Source organism: Nannobrachium achirus, assembly GCF_963921795.1.
Source record: "Nannobrachium achirus genome assembly, chromosome: 19".
NCBI lineage: Eukaryota > Metazoa > Chordata > Actinopteri > Myctophiformes > Myctophidae > Nannobrachium > Nannobrachium achirus.
In genome coordinates this window covers 27,411,874-27,430,522 of record NC_137826.1, presented here as the reverse complement: position 1 = coordinate 27,430,522, position 18,649 = coordinate 27,411,874, and the positions used below count along the sequence as shown (strand labels likewise).

The 18,649-nt window shown below is 45.3% G+C and overlaps 1 protein-coding gene across 1 annotated transcript in view; it reads left to right on the top strand.

The window, feature by feature from the left end:
• The window catches only part of med13a (mediator complex subunit 13a), a 118,438-nt gene that overhangs the window by 6,852 nt on the left and 92,937 nt on the right, over positions 1 to 18,649 (top strand). The window contains 2 exon segments of the mRNA XM_080749694.1: positions 2,429 to 2,497; positions 2,500 to 2,665. Of these exon segments, the coding sequence (XP_080605820.1) occupies positions 2,429 to 2,497; positions 2,500 to 2,665 (235 nt within the window).

Sequence of the window (18,649 nt, the reverse complement as noted above, 5' to 3'; positions counted from 1 at the left end):
TGTGAAGGACCACTAAACTGACATCCAGGTGTGAAAGGTACCCTATCTGGTCTCTAATTTGGACGTGTTGTTATAAGAAAAACATTTTCAAAAGTTTGTCTGATCTACAAGCTCCCGACGCGATGCAACGGGACGCATTGTGAACGTTGTGATTGTGTGATCTTTAATACGTTTTTCAAATTGATTAGAACAATTTGCATTTATTGACAAATAACTTAAAAAAAACATTGGTAGTCTAATTGGTGGTCTGGGATCTACAAAATTAGGATCCACTAGACCTTACCCGTTGAAGATATGTGCTCCAATATATGTGCAGAGTGTGGGTTATGGAGAAAGTAACTGTAACTGGTGCGTGCGTGAGAATATGTGGGGGCATCATAATGTAAGGAGCAGCCCATGGAGGATTTTGCCATACCCGTCGGAAGATATCGGACCCAAATATCTGGCATCAAACTACTGGCATATAAGTTTGTGCACAAATAGTTTGTATTGTTGGATTAGATGCAGAAGTTAGAAGAAGTAAAAACAGCTTTGACAATTTGGATTCTTTATAATTTACTCATATGATGCTGGAGATAAATGCTGACAGGCTGTATGTGCTCACTGTTTATTAGGGATGGGACGATAAGTGATATTATCGTTTATCATGATAAAAAACACTCACGATAATCGTATCGTGGAATCGTCCTCCGTCATGCACTGGATCAATTCACCTTTTATTTGCCGAGCTGCATCTCCGGTACCATTTAAACCCTCTATGGTAAACCATACTTATAATATATGTACTTGATATAGTCTTTTTTTCACTCTACCAAATCTCTTTTGCGACGCGTTGTGAACTTGTAGATACTGCTATTTTTGGTGAATTTTCCGCCCCAGGATAAGTTGGGGATATTTTGATTATCGTGATAATATCATAAATCGCGATTTCTTTTGTCCACAATAATCGTGATATTAAATGTTCATATCGTTCCCATCCTTACTGCTTATCCAATGGTTAACCTAAATTGTTGTGATCCAGCTCTGCTCCAGTTGACACCACAGAATGCTCTGTTTTGACACCCTGCCACCCCGCGCACACAACCCGTGCCCCCAGCCCCCCTACCCCTAACACCACAAATCTCCTAGCTTATCCTTAGCTTGGCGAAAGACCACCGCTCCCCCACCAGAAGCATGGGTAATCACTCGTTCAGGCTCAACGCCTCTCCGCTTGATTTAAGAACCCCCGCCCCCCCAGATTTGTAATAGATAAATTGGTTAAATCTACAGAACGACAGCTTGTCAACTCTGTCTACACAGAACACAGCTAAACGGCATGTCGGAAACAAGCCGTCCATGTTTGTACAGATTATTTAAAATGCCTACAAGGAGAGATAGAAGACTAAGAGCTTTGATGGAAAATGAGGACGTATGCCCGAGGCATGCAGTGCGTGCGTGTATGTGCGTACTGTGTTGTTTCCCAGTGTATGTGTGTGTGTGTGGTAGACATGGTTGGGTTGTCGGTGCTTGGGTGATGAGCAGCAGTGCTATAGCTAGCAGTGGAGCGTAATGTTCCTGCTTTAACACTTAATAACCCTGCCCAGTGATTTACTGCCTATGAGGCTTTTTTGCTGTGTGTTTTGTTCTCTTTATAAAAGGCAGGCGGTGTTTAGAGAATGACAGCCCCCCCCCCCCCCCCCCCCATCTCCAGGCACTCACCATTAATGAGGATTAAGGTGGTGACCACATTTACCGGCATTGGGATTTCTGATTATTTATTAATAATTCACGTATCGAACATGTTGTTCTTGTCGACAGTGAAAGCACCTCACCTGGAAATAAAAAGAGGGCACGAGACCAAAAAGCCATGTCAGTCTTATCTTGTTTGTTTGTGTGTCTGAGTGAGCTTAATTAATTTACATTTTCATCTCTCTCTCCCTCTGTTCTTATTCCTTCATCTATTTGGCTAGGTAAGAGGTTCATATTAATACAAGGATTTAACAACCGCCCTTTAAACCTCAGCTTAGCATCACGTTACTCCCAAGTACTCTCTCTCTCGTCTCTCTCTCTCTCTCTCTCTCTCTCTCTCTCTCTCTCTCTCCTCTCTCTCTCTCTCTCTCTCTTTTTTAGCTTTGCTCGGGACCCAAACTAGTGAAAACATCAGATCTACAAGCTCCTTCGTGCCGCGCTGTGAGCTTGTTCGGCTATTTTCACTACTTCTTAAACATTAATTTTCTAGTTTATGGTATTTCTTAGATTTTCCTTTGATTTCTTCATGAAATTACTGATTACTAATTCATGAAAAATTTAGCTTTTTGGGAATGTTTTTGGTTAAAAACAAAATGCAGGGACAAAAAGAAAATTAAGGGAACCATAAAAAAATGTCTTTCCCGACCTACTGTTTGGGAACTGTGCTCTGACCCCGCCGTCCCTAGTGTGTTGTTCCCAGGCCGACCTGACGGGTATCAAATGGAAGAGGTACGTGTGGCAGGGTCCCACCTCGGCCCCCATCCTCTTTCCCCGGTGACCGAGGAGGACCCCATCCTCTGCAGCTTCAGCCGCTGCCTCAAGGCGGACGTGCTGAGCGTGTGGCGGCGGAGCCAGCGGCAGGGACGCAGGGAGCTCTGGCTCTTCTGGTGGGGCGACGATCCCAACTTCGCCGACCTCATCCACCATGAACTCGCAGGTAAAAACCCCTCCCCCCATCCCCCATCCCCGAGCAAGAGAGCATGATACACGAACGCAGATTGCACAGAGCGGATTGTCGCGAAAAGTCTTGCCATTGAATGGAAGTCTTTTGTTGGCTTGTGTGTGCATGATGGGTACGATGTGAAACGAGATGATTTCTTTCAGTTAGTTCTATGCAGGGCTTTATGTCTCCTAGGTGTCTTTTTGCTGTCGCACGAGAAAAGGGGTTGATGAATTCGACAGCCGTTTGGTTTGACCTTCCTTTGCACTTGTTTTTGTGGATTCACTCACGGTTATGAAGCTTGTTAAAATGAAGTTAATTGTCACTATTAAGTGATAGTAAAATATTGACTGTTGAGTGCTTTTACAAGGCTGGCACCCGAAACACACCGGATTGCATCTGAATGTTTTTTCAATGATGACAAGTCACGCAAATTCACAGCCTGGTTGTCAGGCGGAACAAAACTGGGAGATTCCTGTGTAAGTGAGAGCGTCTGGGAGGTGTTGAGTCTGTGATCTGATGCCTTCTTAACATGTCCCCCCCTGGCTGAATGATGAGTGAGCCGGGCTGGTTGGCCCTGCCAGCACCTGTGGGGTAACTCCATCTCCACTGAGACACAAGGTGCCACACTTAGTTTCCTACTTGTTGGTGTGTGTGTGTGTGTGTGTGTGTGTGTGTGTGTGTGTGTGTGTGTATGAGCGTGAGAGAGACAAGAGTGAAAGCGTGTGTGTGTGTTATCACCGAATCTTAAGTGGCTCCTGCCCTCCAGCAACCTATACTTTGCACCGGTGAGATAGAACAAGTAAGCTGATGTCGCATGTCGCCATTACCTGAAGGATGAGGAGACCAGGAGGGGGAGGTGGCGGCTAGGGAATAGAGCTCTCTCCTTCGCCAGTTGCTTTGATCAAAAATTGAATATGCAGGAGCAGTCATGCAGAAAAGAGGCGAACGCTTCATGGAAGTCTGTGGCATCCCCCTCTTTCCCCATTTCCTCCATCACTCTCTTCAGCAGGAGTGGTGTTAGCGGTCCAGATTACCTGGAGGAGGGCCATCTTTATTCATGGTCTCCGCAACTGGAGATTGAACTCTGGAGTCTGAGCCGTGCACTGCCTCCGGTTGGCAGCCCCTCTTCCATTAAGGGACATTGTACCTGATGTGACCTCGAAATGGGCGCTAAAGGCTGTGATGGGCAGCTTATTCAGGCCTAACGGGCCACAGTGATAACCTGAACATGCCAGGGCCAGACCCTGCTAAAGGAGTGTGCTGACTGTGCTCTGTGTTGCAAGTTGCCGAGTCTGGTGGCATAAGGAATCTTTATTTGGAGTCGCAGCATTCCTGCATGCCACTGGGTGCAAACATTATTAATTATTTCCATTCCTGTTTATGGAAAATATATCTAGTCAAATCGAACGGCGACCCTTTGTCATCTTGTAGCGGTGCCGGGCTTTTTGTGTTCTTTTAATGTCTTTTAATTGAACAATATGACGTATATGACGTACTGCCTTTTCCCCTTTTTGTGGGAACGAAGCTTGACCTGGAAAATCACACAGTCACTCTGAGGCGCCTGAAAGAAGTCCACATGTTCGCCTCCCTCCCAGCGTCAGGCTGGTTTCATGCTGGTGTGAATGCTTCCCAGATGGGAGGGTGCTGGTGTAACGTGCTCTTCCTGTTGTTTTGGAAGCTGCTCCCATCAGATGGAAGACCAGTCTGCCTCTCTCTCTCTCTCTGTCTCTCAGGCTTCTCTAGGGGGCACAGCCAATGAAGCAGAGCAGAGAAGCCGCACTGGACGGATCTGAGGGGTCAGCCAGAGCAATCTCATCCCCTCCTTCCTCTTGTGTGTGACTGCTTATCGGTCTGGTTGAGACGCTGTGTCCTGAGACCTGAGAAATACAGTTGTGTGTGTGTGTGTGTGTGTGGGGGGGGGGGGGGGCCTTAGAGTTTTAGGGCTTCCGCCTCACTCGCCTTCGGTGTGTGAACTTGTGTTTTCTCACGGGGGACGGCAGCACTCGGCAAGCCTCCTCTACAGGGCTCTAGTGGTCTGTGTGTGCCTGCCTGCCTGCCCGCGCGCGTGTGTGTGTAGCCTCAGTCAGCCAGCTTTGATGATTGACAGTCTGCTGTGGGAGGTTAGAGACTCCGCTGGGTGCTCCCGACAGCGGAGGTGAGAATGCACAATCACATCGGTGTGAGTAGTGGCAGTCACACACCATGCACGGTGGCGCTGGCCATGACTACCTGTGTCCTCAGCTGTCCCTCAAAGCCTAGGAAACCAAATGAAATGAAAGCACATAATAGATAATAGACATGGAAAATCACCCGCAGTGGCGATCGCTGGCCCCATAAAGGTCAATTTGTACATTCTCCGATTTAAGTTAACAGTGAGGATTCCTGCCTATGATTTTATGCTCACAGTCAGGCCCTGTGTATCAGGAGGGACTGATAGACAGACATGACATGACCAGGACTTCAACTGCTATCTGGAAAAATAAATCCTTACAAAAAATCACACACGCTGCGCAGCTTGCTGGGCCACTCGGAGGTTGCTTCTGGGCCAGATGCATACTGCAACTGCATAGGCTAATTTACTGTAATGATCAAAAGAGGTAGACAGACAGTATGAACAGTGTTTGTTTTGTTTCCTTTGTTAATTGTGCAGCATCATGGATGTTTACACTTTATTTTGTAGCTCTGTCAAAGTTGAAAAACTCTCTCTCTTTTGGGACTTCAACGCAATGTTGGCAGAAACATGATAACGCTGGCTCTTCCTTTCATGTCAGTAGTAGGCATGGCACTCACTCGCTGACTGTGCCCCCCAACACACATACTCTCCTCCACCCTCATTAGATTAGTGGTCACTGAAAGTCTTTTAATTTCTGTATACCACCATGCCAGTAATCCCTTCTCTCCAGAGATGAGGGAAGGAGGGAGGGTACTGAAGGGCGCAAAACTTGAGGGATCTTTTAATGCTCGACATTTAATCACCACTGAAAGAATGTGAGGAGTGGTGTGTGTGTGTGTGTGTGTGTGTTTGTGTCTGTGTGGTGTGGTGTGATGGGCAAGGGTACCATGGGTAGCAGACCACCAAGCCCCCTGTTCTACACTGTCTGACAAGCCGCTCTTTCCGACACTTGAGAAAAACCCCAATTCTAATCTTCATCTGGCCATGCACAGAAAATCATTCCCGGAGACGCGAACGGACATGAGCGCTAAATTAAACGGCTTGCTGACCCTTCACTGTGTCGTGCTGCATAGGCATGTATTATCATGCAAATATCTTGCCCTCGCCCCCCACCCCCCCCCCCCCACCCCCCCCTCCTCGAAAAAGCCCGTGAAGTTCTCCTATCTGGGGGGCATCCACAAAAGCCAAAGATAAACGGCTGCCTTCTCCTCCTCAAAAGACCCACTGATCTCTTTTGCATAGAAATTAGGAATAGGGATGGGACGATATGAAAATTTCATATCACGATTGTTGTGACAAAAGAAATCGTGAGTTACGATATTATCGCAATAATCAAAAACCATTATCCTGGGGCGGAACATTTGCCAAAAAATAGCCGATCTACAAGCTCTACAAGCAACGCGTTGTGAGCTTGTAGATCGGCTATTTTTTACAGGATACCGGATATGCAGCTCGGCAAATAAAGGCTGAATTGATCCGAGTGCATGACGGAGGTAGCCTGCTTCCAGACCATAGACCCCACCCACTCTCAGAGTGGACTCTTTCTCTGGTCTGGAGCTGAGTACATGAATCGGATTTATTTTGGCTGCTCCAATGAGCGCGGGGTGGGGGTGGGTCTAACGAATATCCAATCCGCGCAGCAGTTGAAACGATTCAAACGAAGTTCACACACACAGGCAGGCTGAGGAAGGCACACACACACACACACGCACGCGCGCGCTGATTTCACCAAGCTGTTAATGTTGATTACATGTTTCTGGTCGCAGTTCTGTATGGAAGCAGTCACTGGCACAGACAGAGACCACCGTGCGTCTCGATAACTGTGCGTCGCGATCACTCGCGCGCGGCGTCCGCGCGCACGCTTGAAAAAAGGCCCTCCCCCGTAAATCGCTCATAATAGGCACAGTTTCAGACTACTGCGTGAGCTGAGTCTGATATCAGGCTATGACGGAGGACGATATCACGATAAATTAAATGTCCACGATATGATTATCGTGATTGTTTTTATCACGATAAACGATAATATCGCGTATCGCCCCATCTCTAATTAGGAAAGGATGTCCGTCTGTGAGGGTAATTGCTACGCGGTACGTTTCTCCCCCCGTTTTTTTCTTTTTTACCACTCATCTGCCCCCATCCTTTCTTTACCGCCGCCCAAGACATCTCCAGTGTGGTCCCTGGGGCAGGAGAACTGAGCAGCGCACACACACACACACATGCTGCACACGCACGGCACGCACGCACGCACGCACGCACACACTCATTCATTACTGCTGTTTGGGTCAGTTCTGTGGAGAGAGGGGGGTGGGGTTCTCGCTCAGCGGTGATGAGGGGGGCAGTCGAAACGTCTCCATCGCTTCAAAATCAACTCTCTGTTTGGGATTTATCCAGTGATTGATGGGAAAAAAAGAACAATTTAGCAGCTCTCTGTGCGCTTGCTTTTTTGGAGGGATCTGTTGGCAATTGTTGTTTTTCAGTATTTTGCCTGTATGCAATAATTCTTGGAATTCTTCTGACTTTGCCAAGTTCTGAAGCCAAGAATTCTTTCCCTCTCTCTCTTTCCCTCTCTCTCTCTCTTTCTCTCTCTCGCCTGTCCATTCTCCTTTTGTGTCCATAGGAATCAAAACAACCCTGCTATGTACCCCAGGGCGAATTATGACACTTCCAAAGGGCATTGTTCAGCAGGCTCTGAGGGCAGTGTTGGCCAGAATTGTCTCTGGTAGTCTCCAGGTCATTTTGTTTTTATCCCCTTTCCACTGTGAAGGGTCAAATTTAGGACCATCATCTCATGAAAGTATGAAAGTTGTAATACAACATTAAGACTACCAGATGTTTTAGGATGGACTTAGTTGGTGAACGCTATCCCTAATTCACTTTGTTAAATCAGTCAGAGCAGGTTGCTCCACTTATACCCCATGTAATTCATTTTCCGACCAATGGCCCACAATGGGTGTATACCGGTACTTTAGTCCAGTCAATCTGAGGTTTGACCCAAAAGAAATTGCAATAGTAATGGTTCAATGTTTTTTATGGTTCTTAGGGTCATCCAAAACACATTTTAAAAATTGTCAAAAATATTCTTAGTGGATCAAGGTAAATTCAGGGGGTTCAGATTTGGGTCCCTTTTTTCATGCCCCCTTTTTAGCTTAGATTGACTGGCCTACTTGGTCCCCTCCTATTTCCCCAAAAATAGCAGATCTGCAAGCTCGCAGCACATTGTGTTTTTGCTGAATATTTGCCGCCAGAATAGCGAGTGTTGTTGTTATTTCTGTGGGATGTTTGCCCGTACTGGTATTTGCTCACCGCTAACCCGCTGGCCCTTTTGGATACGTGTGTGTTTGTGAGGAACACAGAGGCAGGGGTGTCGCACCCAATTCTGGGCCCTGGGTACAAGGATTCACTCACATTTTGTGCTTTAGCTATTGAAAAATAGCAGATATACAAGCTCACAGCGCGGCACCGAGTGCCGCGCTGCGAGCTTGTAGATCTGCTATTTTTTTTTAAATCGTGAAAATATTTCAAATTTTTGCAAAAACCTATGTGGTGCTCAAACCTTTTCATGTGAAGGAACCCCAAAATGATATGTATTTGGCCACGGACCACCATCTCAAAATATTTAGTTCCAGGGACCCCCAGAAACAAAATCGGAGTTACAAACGTTCGCTTAAAAAATACAAATAAGATTTGCACACATTTTCACGACTTTTCAAAAATAGCAGATCTACAAGCTTGCAGCGCGGCACTGTGAGCTTGTATTAGGGCTGGGTTCGGTAACCGCCGTACCGCCGTATCGCGGTATACCGCGGCCTACCGCGGTGTCAGGGTCCTTACCGCGGTCAAAAAAGACAAAAAAATAGGCTATTTTTATTGAGAACGAGTGAGTTTTAAAACGGGGGAGAAGCGAGGACCGCATGCGCTCCATGCCGCTCTGCTCTGGGCCGTGTACCACACGTTGGAAGCCGCCCACATACGTCACTCACACACACACAGTGCACGCAGGGCAGTAGAGTACGGAGCACAACTCTATGACGGAGCAGCAATGCAGCATATACTTTCTCTGTAATCCACTCGACACAAGGATGTTAATACATACCTTGTGTTGTGGCATATCTTTTTTTATTCATACGGATTACTGGCGGAGCGCGGGCCGCGTGGACAAAACCGAAAATGAAACTATTTTACTTTCTCCAGCTCCACCGCGTCGCACGTTGTGCTCCGTCCAGCGGCGCGTCGGCGATTTTATAACCTTTTCTGTCAAGTCTTGTAACTAAAACCTGTATATAGCAGCACTCAATCACTGTGATTTGAGAGTTGAGACGTGGCGTGAGTTTACAGAATCACTGTACACGATCTGACTACCCTTCCTCTTCTGGTTTGTTCACATAGCTGTTTGTGTCTGAAAAGCCCAAGTAGCTAGCCTACGTTACTATGGTAACCCGACAGTGCAGATCTAAAAGCTCAGAACGCATCGCGGATGCGATGTGGTGTGAGCTTGTAGATCTGCTCCTTTGAAAGCCAGACCCGCTGTGCTGTACGGAGAAGTATATCTCGGGCAGTCAGGCTGTGTCGCCTCTCCACTGTGGAGAGGCGACTTTTGGGAAGATGATTGCAATATTTTGGCTTATCGCCGAACCTTAATTAATAGATACGGGGGTGCGGTAATTACCGCAGTACCGGCGGTAAATGGGAAGACGGTAATCGCGGTAACAAAATGTCCATACCGCCCCAGGCCTAGCTTGTATATCTGCTATTTTTCAATAGTTAAAGTATAAAATAATTCCAGGCCCCTCCACCTTGGGCCCTAGTAACTCAGTCCCACTTTTCCCCCCCTTGTGACGCCCCTGCACAGAGCCATGCCTTTAGCCTGGCATGGCTGTAAACTTGCATTGATCAGCAGAGAGCTGGTCTGAAAGGCACAGGCCCCCCTTTCAGCGCTGCATAACAATCATGAAACGGCTTCCCCCACCACTGCGCAGTACAATGCATGAAGTGATTTCGTCTCGTAAAAATAAAACTCTGGCAGATGAAATGATTACCAAATCGGATAGAGAGAGAGAGAGAGAGAGAGAGAGAGAGAGAGAGAGAGAGAGAGAGAGAGAGAGAGAGAGAGAAAAAGAGAGAGAGAGAGAGAGAGAGAGAGAGAGAGAGAGAGAGAGAGAGAGACAGCATGTCATAATGCATTTACCAAAATACCATCCCAGCTAGCAGCTATGCTACCTGTGTCTGTTTTTTGAGCGGTGGTTACACCGTCTCCTATACGTGGCCGTGTGTGTATGCGTGTGTGTGTGTGTGTGCGTGTGTGCGTGTGTGTCTGTATGTAGCCTGCAGTACCTTTTGTGGCCACACATGTTAAGGGAGGGGCGCTGTTGTTCAGGCCAGGCCAGACCAGGCACACACACGCACACACACACACACACACACACACACACACACACACACACAGGGGGGAAGGGGGGGTGGTAAACCACCGCTCAGTTCACACGGGTGTGATTTTTTCTGTACGTAGACCTAGAAACCACCAGACTGCCAGCTTGTTTGTTTTTTATACCACAAAGAGTGCTTGATCTGGGGAGAAATTTCATTTTGACCTTCAGGTTAAAATCTGTGTAAAACCAGAAACAGGATAATGTCAAATCTAGACACAGGATCGAAATGTCTCAATAGAAGAGCAGGGATACCAAATAACCTCCTCAAATGTGTATGTTGTATTAACATATTAACAGACTTATCTCTACCACCATGCTCTGACCACTGCCTCTGGTCTGTTGTCCAAATAAACTGTTCAACAAATCCAGCATAAGAGCCTCTGCTAAATGCCTAAATTGAATTGTACTAAAACATGGAGGGTTGCAATCAAAAATACAAGTCTATATTTATTATTGTTCCATATGGCGCAAGATGAAAGACGTTTTGGCTATCCAGTCTTCATCAGTGTGTAATAACATACTCATACGTATTGGTAGTGTAAAATAATTGTATTCACTAAAGATTAAATTACATAATAGAACTTCAAGTGTACACAAGGATGGGTATTGTTTGAAGTGGCTGTGTTGATACTTTTAACTGTACAATTTGTTTGATAACTTAATCTTTCTTTAGTTGCAGAGCAAAACATACACTTTTGAGCAGTCCTGTTGCATCCATGTATCACCAAATAATTATGTTGGGATCTGACCAAACCTCAGAACAAAAGTCATGGACAGTCATGCCATTTGAATTCTACTCATCCGTGGTTATACAATTTTTCAAAAATAGCAGATATACAAGCTCACAGCGCGGCACCGAGTGCCGCGCTGCGAGCTTGTAGATCTGCTATTTTTGTAAATTTTTGAAAATTAGAATTTTGACCCGATTCTATAAGTGTCTTTTGAATCCTTCTAAGATTTTTTGAAAAACCTATGTTTCTATGTCAGCAATCTGGCCAGCCATCATCAAAGAAAAGGTCCTTTTCACTTAAATGGAACTCAGTTAGTCTGTTCTTGAGAGACTACTATGTCAGTGGTTCTCAAACCTTTTCATGTGAAGGACCCCCAAAATGATATGTATTTGGCCACGGACCCCCATCTCAAAATATCTGGTTCCAGGGACCCCCCAGAAGCAAAATTTGAGTTACAAACGTTCGCTTTGAAAATACATATATTAAAAGATTTGCACACATTTTCACGACTTTTTCAAAAATAGCAGATCTACAAGCTCGCAGCGCGGCACTCGGTGCCGCGCTGTGAGCTTGTATATCTGCTATTTTTCACTGGTTAAAGCATTCAATAATTCTAGGCCTAAATGGGTTCATTCATCCGGTACATGATGGCAAGTGGCAACCGACAGGAAGGTTGGGACACAGAGAAGGGATGACAATATATCTATAATCTATCATTATACCTGCCTTAGATAACCTAGTACAAAGTGTCATTTCATTGCCAAAAACTAATACATTTGCCACAGAAAGCCACGCAAATTAAATTTAAATCCTGGCCTAATCTAAATTTGAGATTATCAGTGGCAGCTAAAACTGAACATCTAATGAGCTTTGCATTTTTCTTTAATTTATACCCCTTAAATACACATAATGCTACACTTAAAGGGCCATTTCACCTCTGGGACAACCAGATCTTATTTTATTGTTGTTTGGAACAAGATCAACACAATCCTGAGTTATTTTTTGTGTTCAATCTGTTTTTTTTAGATATATTTGTATTTCAGCATGTACTAGTGATGCGTTTTGCATCATATGATGCAAAACGCATCACTGATGATGCAAAATGCATCACTAGTCATGCTGAAATACTACAATATCTAAAAACACAGATTGAACACAAAAAATAACTCAGGATTGTGTAAATCGTGTCCCAAACAACAATAAAATAAGATCGGGTTGTCCCAGAGGTGAAGTGGCCCTTTAAGCTGATGCTGCTCTTTGCAATGATACATACAGTATGTAATGTTCACAAATGTATACCATTTTCAGTAAATGCACTTCTCATGCAGATGTCCCATGACTTTGATATTATATTAATCTTGACAAAAATCTAGCATCATTTTGCCAGAGGTTGTTGGGACCGCGTGCTCCGCTCGATTCAGTTTATATTAATATAAGGATAATTAGCCAGCGATAAACCCAGTGAACCTTGGCTGAGGATTTGAAGCGTGCTCCGGGGTTTTTTCCCGCCGGTTCTACTTTGCAGCCGTGAAATGCAGAGACATGATGAATAGATAAATCTAGACCTGCTTCTGGGAGGAAGAGCAAGGAGGAGGAGGGTGATGGCTGTAGTTGTGCTCAGGGATCCATTTTCCAGGACTAATCTGCTGCTTCTGAACACTAGGGAGGTGTCGCCCTTTCTTCTTTGACGATGGGTTCCCAGATTGCGGTTATTGTGACCAATGAAATCGCGATTTAAGATATTGTCGCGATAATCAAAATATCCCCAACATCCATTATCCTGGGGCGGAACATTTGCCAAAAAATAGCTCACAACGCGTCGCGTGGTAGAGAGTGGAAAAAAAGACTGTATCAAGTACTTATTGTATAAGTATGATTTACCAATAGAGGGTTTAAATGGTACCGGATATGAAGTTTGGCAAATAAAAGGTGAATTGATCCCAGTGCATGACGGAGGGCGATTTCACATAAATTAAATCTCCATGATAATCTCCACGTACGATTACTTAAGTAAAAGTATCAATACTGCAATGTAGAAATACTCTGTTACAAGTGAAAGTCCGGAATTCAACGTGCACTTGAGTAAAAGTAAGGAAATTATTGCCATCCAAATATACTTAAAGTACCAAAAGTAGTACAAAAATGTTTGAAAATAGCAGATCTGCGAGCTTGTAGATTGTCTGTTTTCAAATATCCTAGGTATAAAATAGAGCTAAAGTGGATTATGTATGTTTTATAATACATATCATAGCTATACACTTAAACTTTATGTTGGTTTGCTTACTGTTGAGAGAGAAAACAGTGTTGCACATTAAGCTCATCATCTTGGGACCCCTCAAAATCATTTGGGGACCCCCCTGGGGGTCCTGACCCACAGGTTGAGAACCACTGCTTTACACCACTGGGTGCAGGACGCGGCCATGCGTGCAGCGCTGGCCCAGGGGGATGCAGGCTCTCTCTCTCTCTCTCTCTCTCTCTCTCTATCTCTCTCTCTCTCTCTCTCTCTCTCTCTCTCTCTCTCTCTGCTGAGGAAATATCCATTAATTAGTAATGGAGACTTCACGGAGCGTAGACGCGTCTCTCCGTTTCTCTCCCTCTTCTCTTTCTCGCTCATTCGTTGCAGATAAGGAAGAGGCGGGAGGAGGAAAGAGCGTTGTCTTGGCTCAGTTGAATCCCCTAAACGCTGCCGATCACGAGCGCGTAGTGTCGGTGTTTAATGACACACTGCGGCCATAATTGTCGGAGTGTCGTAATTTGTGGCTGAAGAGAGATCACTTATAGAATCGTATGTTTTTCTTTTCTTTCCTTTACTACTCCCCAGCTCCTCGAAGACCACACTGGCAGCAATAACCATAAGTGCCATTTTGTGCCTTTTTTTTGTGTGTTTCTCCGTTGTGTACGAGCGGAGCCGAGGTCTGCTATTCTTGGCCGTTCTCACCGCGCGCGACACCACCGTGCGACGGTACATAAATTACGCTTGAGTCCGCTTTGTCATGTTGTCAGGTGCTTTGTGGGGTTAGGTGAGTGTAGGGACCCAAGCAGAGTGTGTGTGTGTGTGTGTGTGTGTGTGTGTGTGTGTGTGTGTGTGTGTGTGTGTGTGTGTGTGTGTGTGTGTGTGTGTGTGTGTGTGTGTGTGTGTGTGTGTGTGTGTGTGGGTTGGGTGTGAGGGGGTCGGGGATGTACTGGGCAGAGCACTGCTCTGGACCAGAGTAAAGAGCTTGTATAAAGGTCATCTCATCTGGGCCCGCCACCCGAAAGGCAGAGACATGAAAGTGTCGCAACCATCAGCTGAGACCATAAATCTGTGTCTGAACCAGGGCACTCATTTGTCCCCCTGTGCACTGGCCAACATACACGCGCACGCACGCACGCACGCACGTACACACACACACACACACACACACACACACACACACAAGACAATTAAACAGGCTGCAATTTCGAAGAGATGCAGACTTAAAGGTTGGCCCCTGTAAATGTATTTACCAGTAAGACTCCCTAATCGGGAGATAAGCGACCTTCACGTCTCATACACAAACTTAAGAAGGCAATCGTAGCCAATCAGGAGGGAATATGGGAAATCCATGTTGATGACATGACTTTAGAGATACTGTGTACCGCTTTGAGTGATTTCAGGGCAAAATCTGTAGGAGCAGTGTTCAAAATGTGTTTTGCAAAAATCTGCCTGATGGTGGCACTAGAAGAGGGGCATGTGAGAAATCGGGGCGGAGGTTGTGATTTGCCATCCAATTTGCGTGATTTTAGGCCAAAATCTGTAGGAGCAGTGTTCAAAATGTGTTTTGCAAAAATCGGCCTGATGGTGGCGCTAGAAGAGGGGCATGTGAGAAATGAGGGGGGGGAGATATGAGTAGGGCAAAAGTGTGACGTGACTCGTGACGGACAGACTGATAGACAGACTGACAGCCGTTGGAGGTTTTGATAGTAACTGCGATGGTCACAATCAATGGGTGATTTTAATCAGGGCCAGGAAACACTAGGAGGACACTACACTATCAAAACAAGAGGTTGAGGAGTTTCCAAAGTGACGAGCGCAGCAAATATTTCCCTCCTTGGCAAATCTCAACTTGTTTCGTTACACTTGTATCATCAACAGAGATGGACGGACGTCGGACGTGCACACTTGAGTAGCGGCGGCATGAACATAGAATAAGGTATAATGACTTGCACTCTACCGAATGTGGAATATGACACCCTCCCTGTGTTTTGTTTATTTGTTTTTCACTTCACCAAATATTTGGTTACAACTGCTTAGAGTGAGAGCACATCATGCAGAATTTCTCTGTATGTCATGTTTCATTCAGTCTACTGTACAGTATAGTTGCTTTCATTTAGCTGCGACTGGTTATTAATTTGATGGAATGCCATAAGTGGCTGCTATTCAGCATGTGAGACATTTGTATGGCATAGACTTAACGTTAAGAGCTGAGGCACTTGTTCCTGTCTTTGTCCAATAAGGAAAGTTCCTAATGGGCCTCCCTAAGGAGAACATGGGAACATGAGTATGTAACTTTCTCTCTACAATTTACCGAGAGTGGGACAGAGAGTTGTGATATTTTGTTGAGGATGTTTTACATGTTTGTTATTAGAAACTTACTTGTCTAGTGAAGGATTAACTATATACACATCCAAAGTGGGTGCTGGGTTAAGTGCAGAACGTGATTGTTTTTCTTTTTTTTTCTTTTTTTATTGACCTGACAAATATCCGTCATGGATGAAAACCTTGTCTGATTAATGTCTAAACTATTTGAAGCTCATCTCACCTTCGTTTCCAACAGGGGGTCACAGTTTCCCTTCTTTTATGTGTTCATGTTCCCATTCCCAACCCATTTGGAACTCCTTGGCAGATTCCAGAGGAGGTCTACAGAGGAAGGGGGGCTGGGGGTGTTCCTCCAATAGGCAGTGGCAGAGCCAACTCCCTGTCCATCTCACTGCAACAAAACCTGGCCCTTCCCCTCACAACCCCTGTAATTCCACTGCTCCCCCACCCAGCTCGTAAGTTCGACTTTGATGTCGTGTTGTTGTGGTGTCTGTCTGAGCGCTTGTATTCGGTCTGGTTCCATCTGACAGCGTAGCCTAGTTGTTGTTGCTGCTCCCCCTCTCTGTGTTTCTGTCTTTGCGTCTGTCTTTAGGCGAGAGAGCCTTATTTTAGTCTTTATTTTCCCCCTGTCCGCCTTGAACTGTGTGTATAAGGAACATGAGGTCGCCGGGGACGCTTGATGCAAACCAGACGCCTGCTTCAGCACTGCTTGGCACTGGAAGGAGAGACTCTGGGAGGACGAGGAAGGAAAGGAGGGCTGAGTCAAAAGTGATCTCTGTTGAGAGGCAGGGGATCTCTGTGGCTGTTCATGTGAAATGAAGGTGTTGTGCTCCCCGGCTGTCAATTCCAGTGAAGGAACGTCCACTTAAAAAGGCAGAATAAGGAATGCAGGCGTAGCCACTAAAGAGCCTTGAATGTCTCATGGTTCGGATTTTTCTCACCGCTTCCCTCCTCTTCCTCATGTCTGGAAGCAGATGTGTTTATCATGAGCCGAGCTGATGATAACTGTCTACCATGCCCCCCTCCCCCTCCCCCTTATCTGTTGTCATTGCCTTGATTGGCATGGTTTTCTATTCATGCCTAACTCTTACTCTTTGTGCTGCCATTTCTGTCGGGCTGGCGTTTTCTAAGTCACTCAGAGCTGACAGAGAAAGGCTGTTGCTCTGATAAAAGTTTGTGCGTTCATTACCGCTTCACTTTAGTTAGACAAAGATTTCTTCTCCCTGGTCTTTTCCAACTAAATATTTTCCTAGTAAGGATTGATGAACTCATTTGCTTTTAATGGGGATCATTCAATTTTGTCAATGTTTCTTTATTTGTTCCTGATTTCAGCCTTCCTCATAATGGGTTGATGTGTGTGTGTGTGTGTGTGTGTGTGTGTGTGTGTGTGTGTGTGTGTGTGTGTGTGTGTGTGTGTGTGTGTGTGTGTGTGTGTTGTGTGTGTGTGCACCTGATGATGAATTAGTTGGTAGCTACAGTCATCTAGGCACTAGCAGCTACTCGTCTTAGGGTTGTTGTCCTTTGGCCGAATGCGAGTTTGATTTTGGAGGCTGGTGCTCCTCACACACTCATACTGTATGACCTGGCTGGCACACTGCCCTGTGGTTTTGGAAAGCACTTCATTGATAATTTCCTCTTTTGAAAGGCTCTTACAGTCACTGCTAAACAAGCAATATTTACCCATCTTTCCACAGTGACAACAAAGCTTCTTTTCTTTTTTTTACAAAATCCAGTACATTTTCATTAACTCATATTTTTTTGTGCTTACGAGCAATGATAAATCCCTTGCATGATAAATGATAAGTGTCTCGTCAGCTGAGGTGATGTGAGTGTGTGTGTGTGTGTGTGTGTGTGTGTGTGTGTGTGTGTGTGTGTGTGTGTGTGTGTGTGTGTGTGTGTGTGTGTGTGTGTGTGTGTGTGTGTGTGTGTGTGTGTGCGTGCGCGTGCATGCGGGGTTAGTGCACACAGTGTTTGTTTCATCATCCGCGGGCGCTCTCAGGGAGATGTGTGCCGTAGACTCCACTGAAAGAAGCTTAAGTGCTGTAAGATGCGAGTGTCAGTGGCTGTTAATGAGATTAGCTGGGCATCCAGGCCAGCCACAGAATGCCATCCAGAGACAAGCCCAGGTATTAGAGACGCCCAGACCACACACACTAGAGTGCACCGCAAGCACCTGGAGCCGTGCCTGCACAGCCCCCATGGCAAGCACCAGCCATTCATTTGACTCCTGATAAGACGCACGCGCGCACGCACACACACACACGCGCGCGCGCGCGCACACACACACACACACACACACACACCAGTGGTGTAAAATAACTGAGCACATTTACTTAAGTACTGTACTACGTTTTTGAGGTATTTGTACCGGTAATTTACTTTTTTTTACTTACTATTTCCAGTTTTCAGTACTTTTACTTCTACTCCACTACATCTCGGAACAAAATATCATACTTTTACTCCACAACTTTTATTTGAAATCTTTAGTTACTAGTTACTTTGTATATTATTACAAAATATACATTAACCACTTCACCCATATACATCTCGGCCATTTGAAAATAGCCGATCTACAAGCTCACAATGCGTCGTAATGCAACACATTGTGAGCTTGTAGATCTGCTATTTTCAAAAGATTTTTTTATACATTTGAAAACTTAAAATGGGACATTCTGCGGTATGAATACATTCTACTTTTGTACTTTTACTCAAGTGCATTTTGAATTCTGGACTTTTACTTGTAACAGAGTATTTCTACATTGCACTACACCACACTACACTACACTACACTATCTGTCACACTCCATGAGTGCCACTCCTGTATGCGGTTTCATCACTCTGTCTTACAGTGATGAGATTTTCAGATGTCACTCTAGATATGACTGGCTCGGTTTTGCATTCAGGCAAATGTGCATTTTCAATTTCTGTACCCATCTGTTGTGGTTATTACCCCTTTGGATATGCTTAGTTATGCTCTTGTGCTTGCCATGGAAACAACTCTATCGCATTTCATTTCTGGCTATTCATGAAAGCTAGTTTTTCTTATCAGCCTGTTACAGTAGCTCTGAGCACTACATTGTATAGACACTT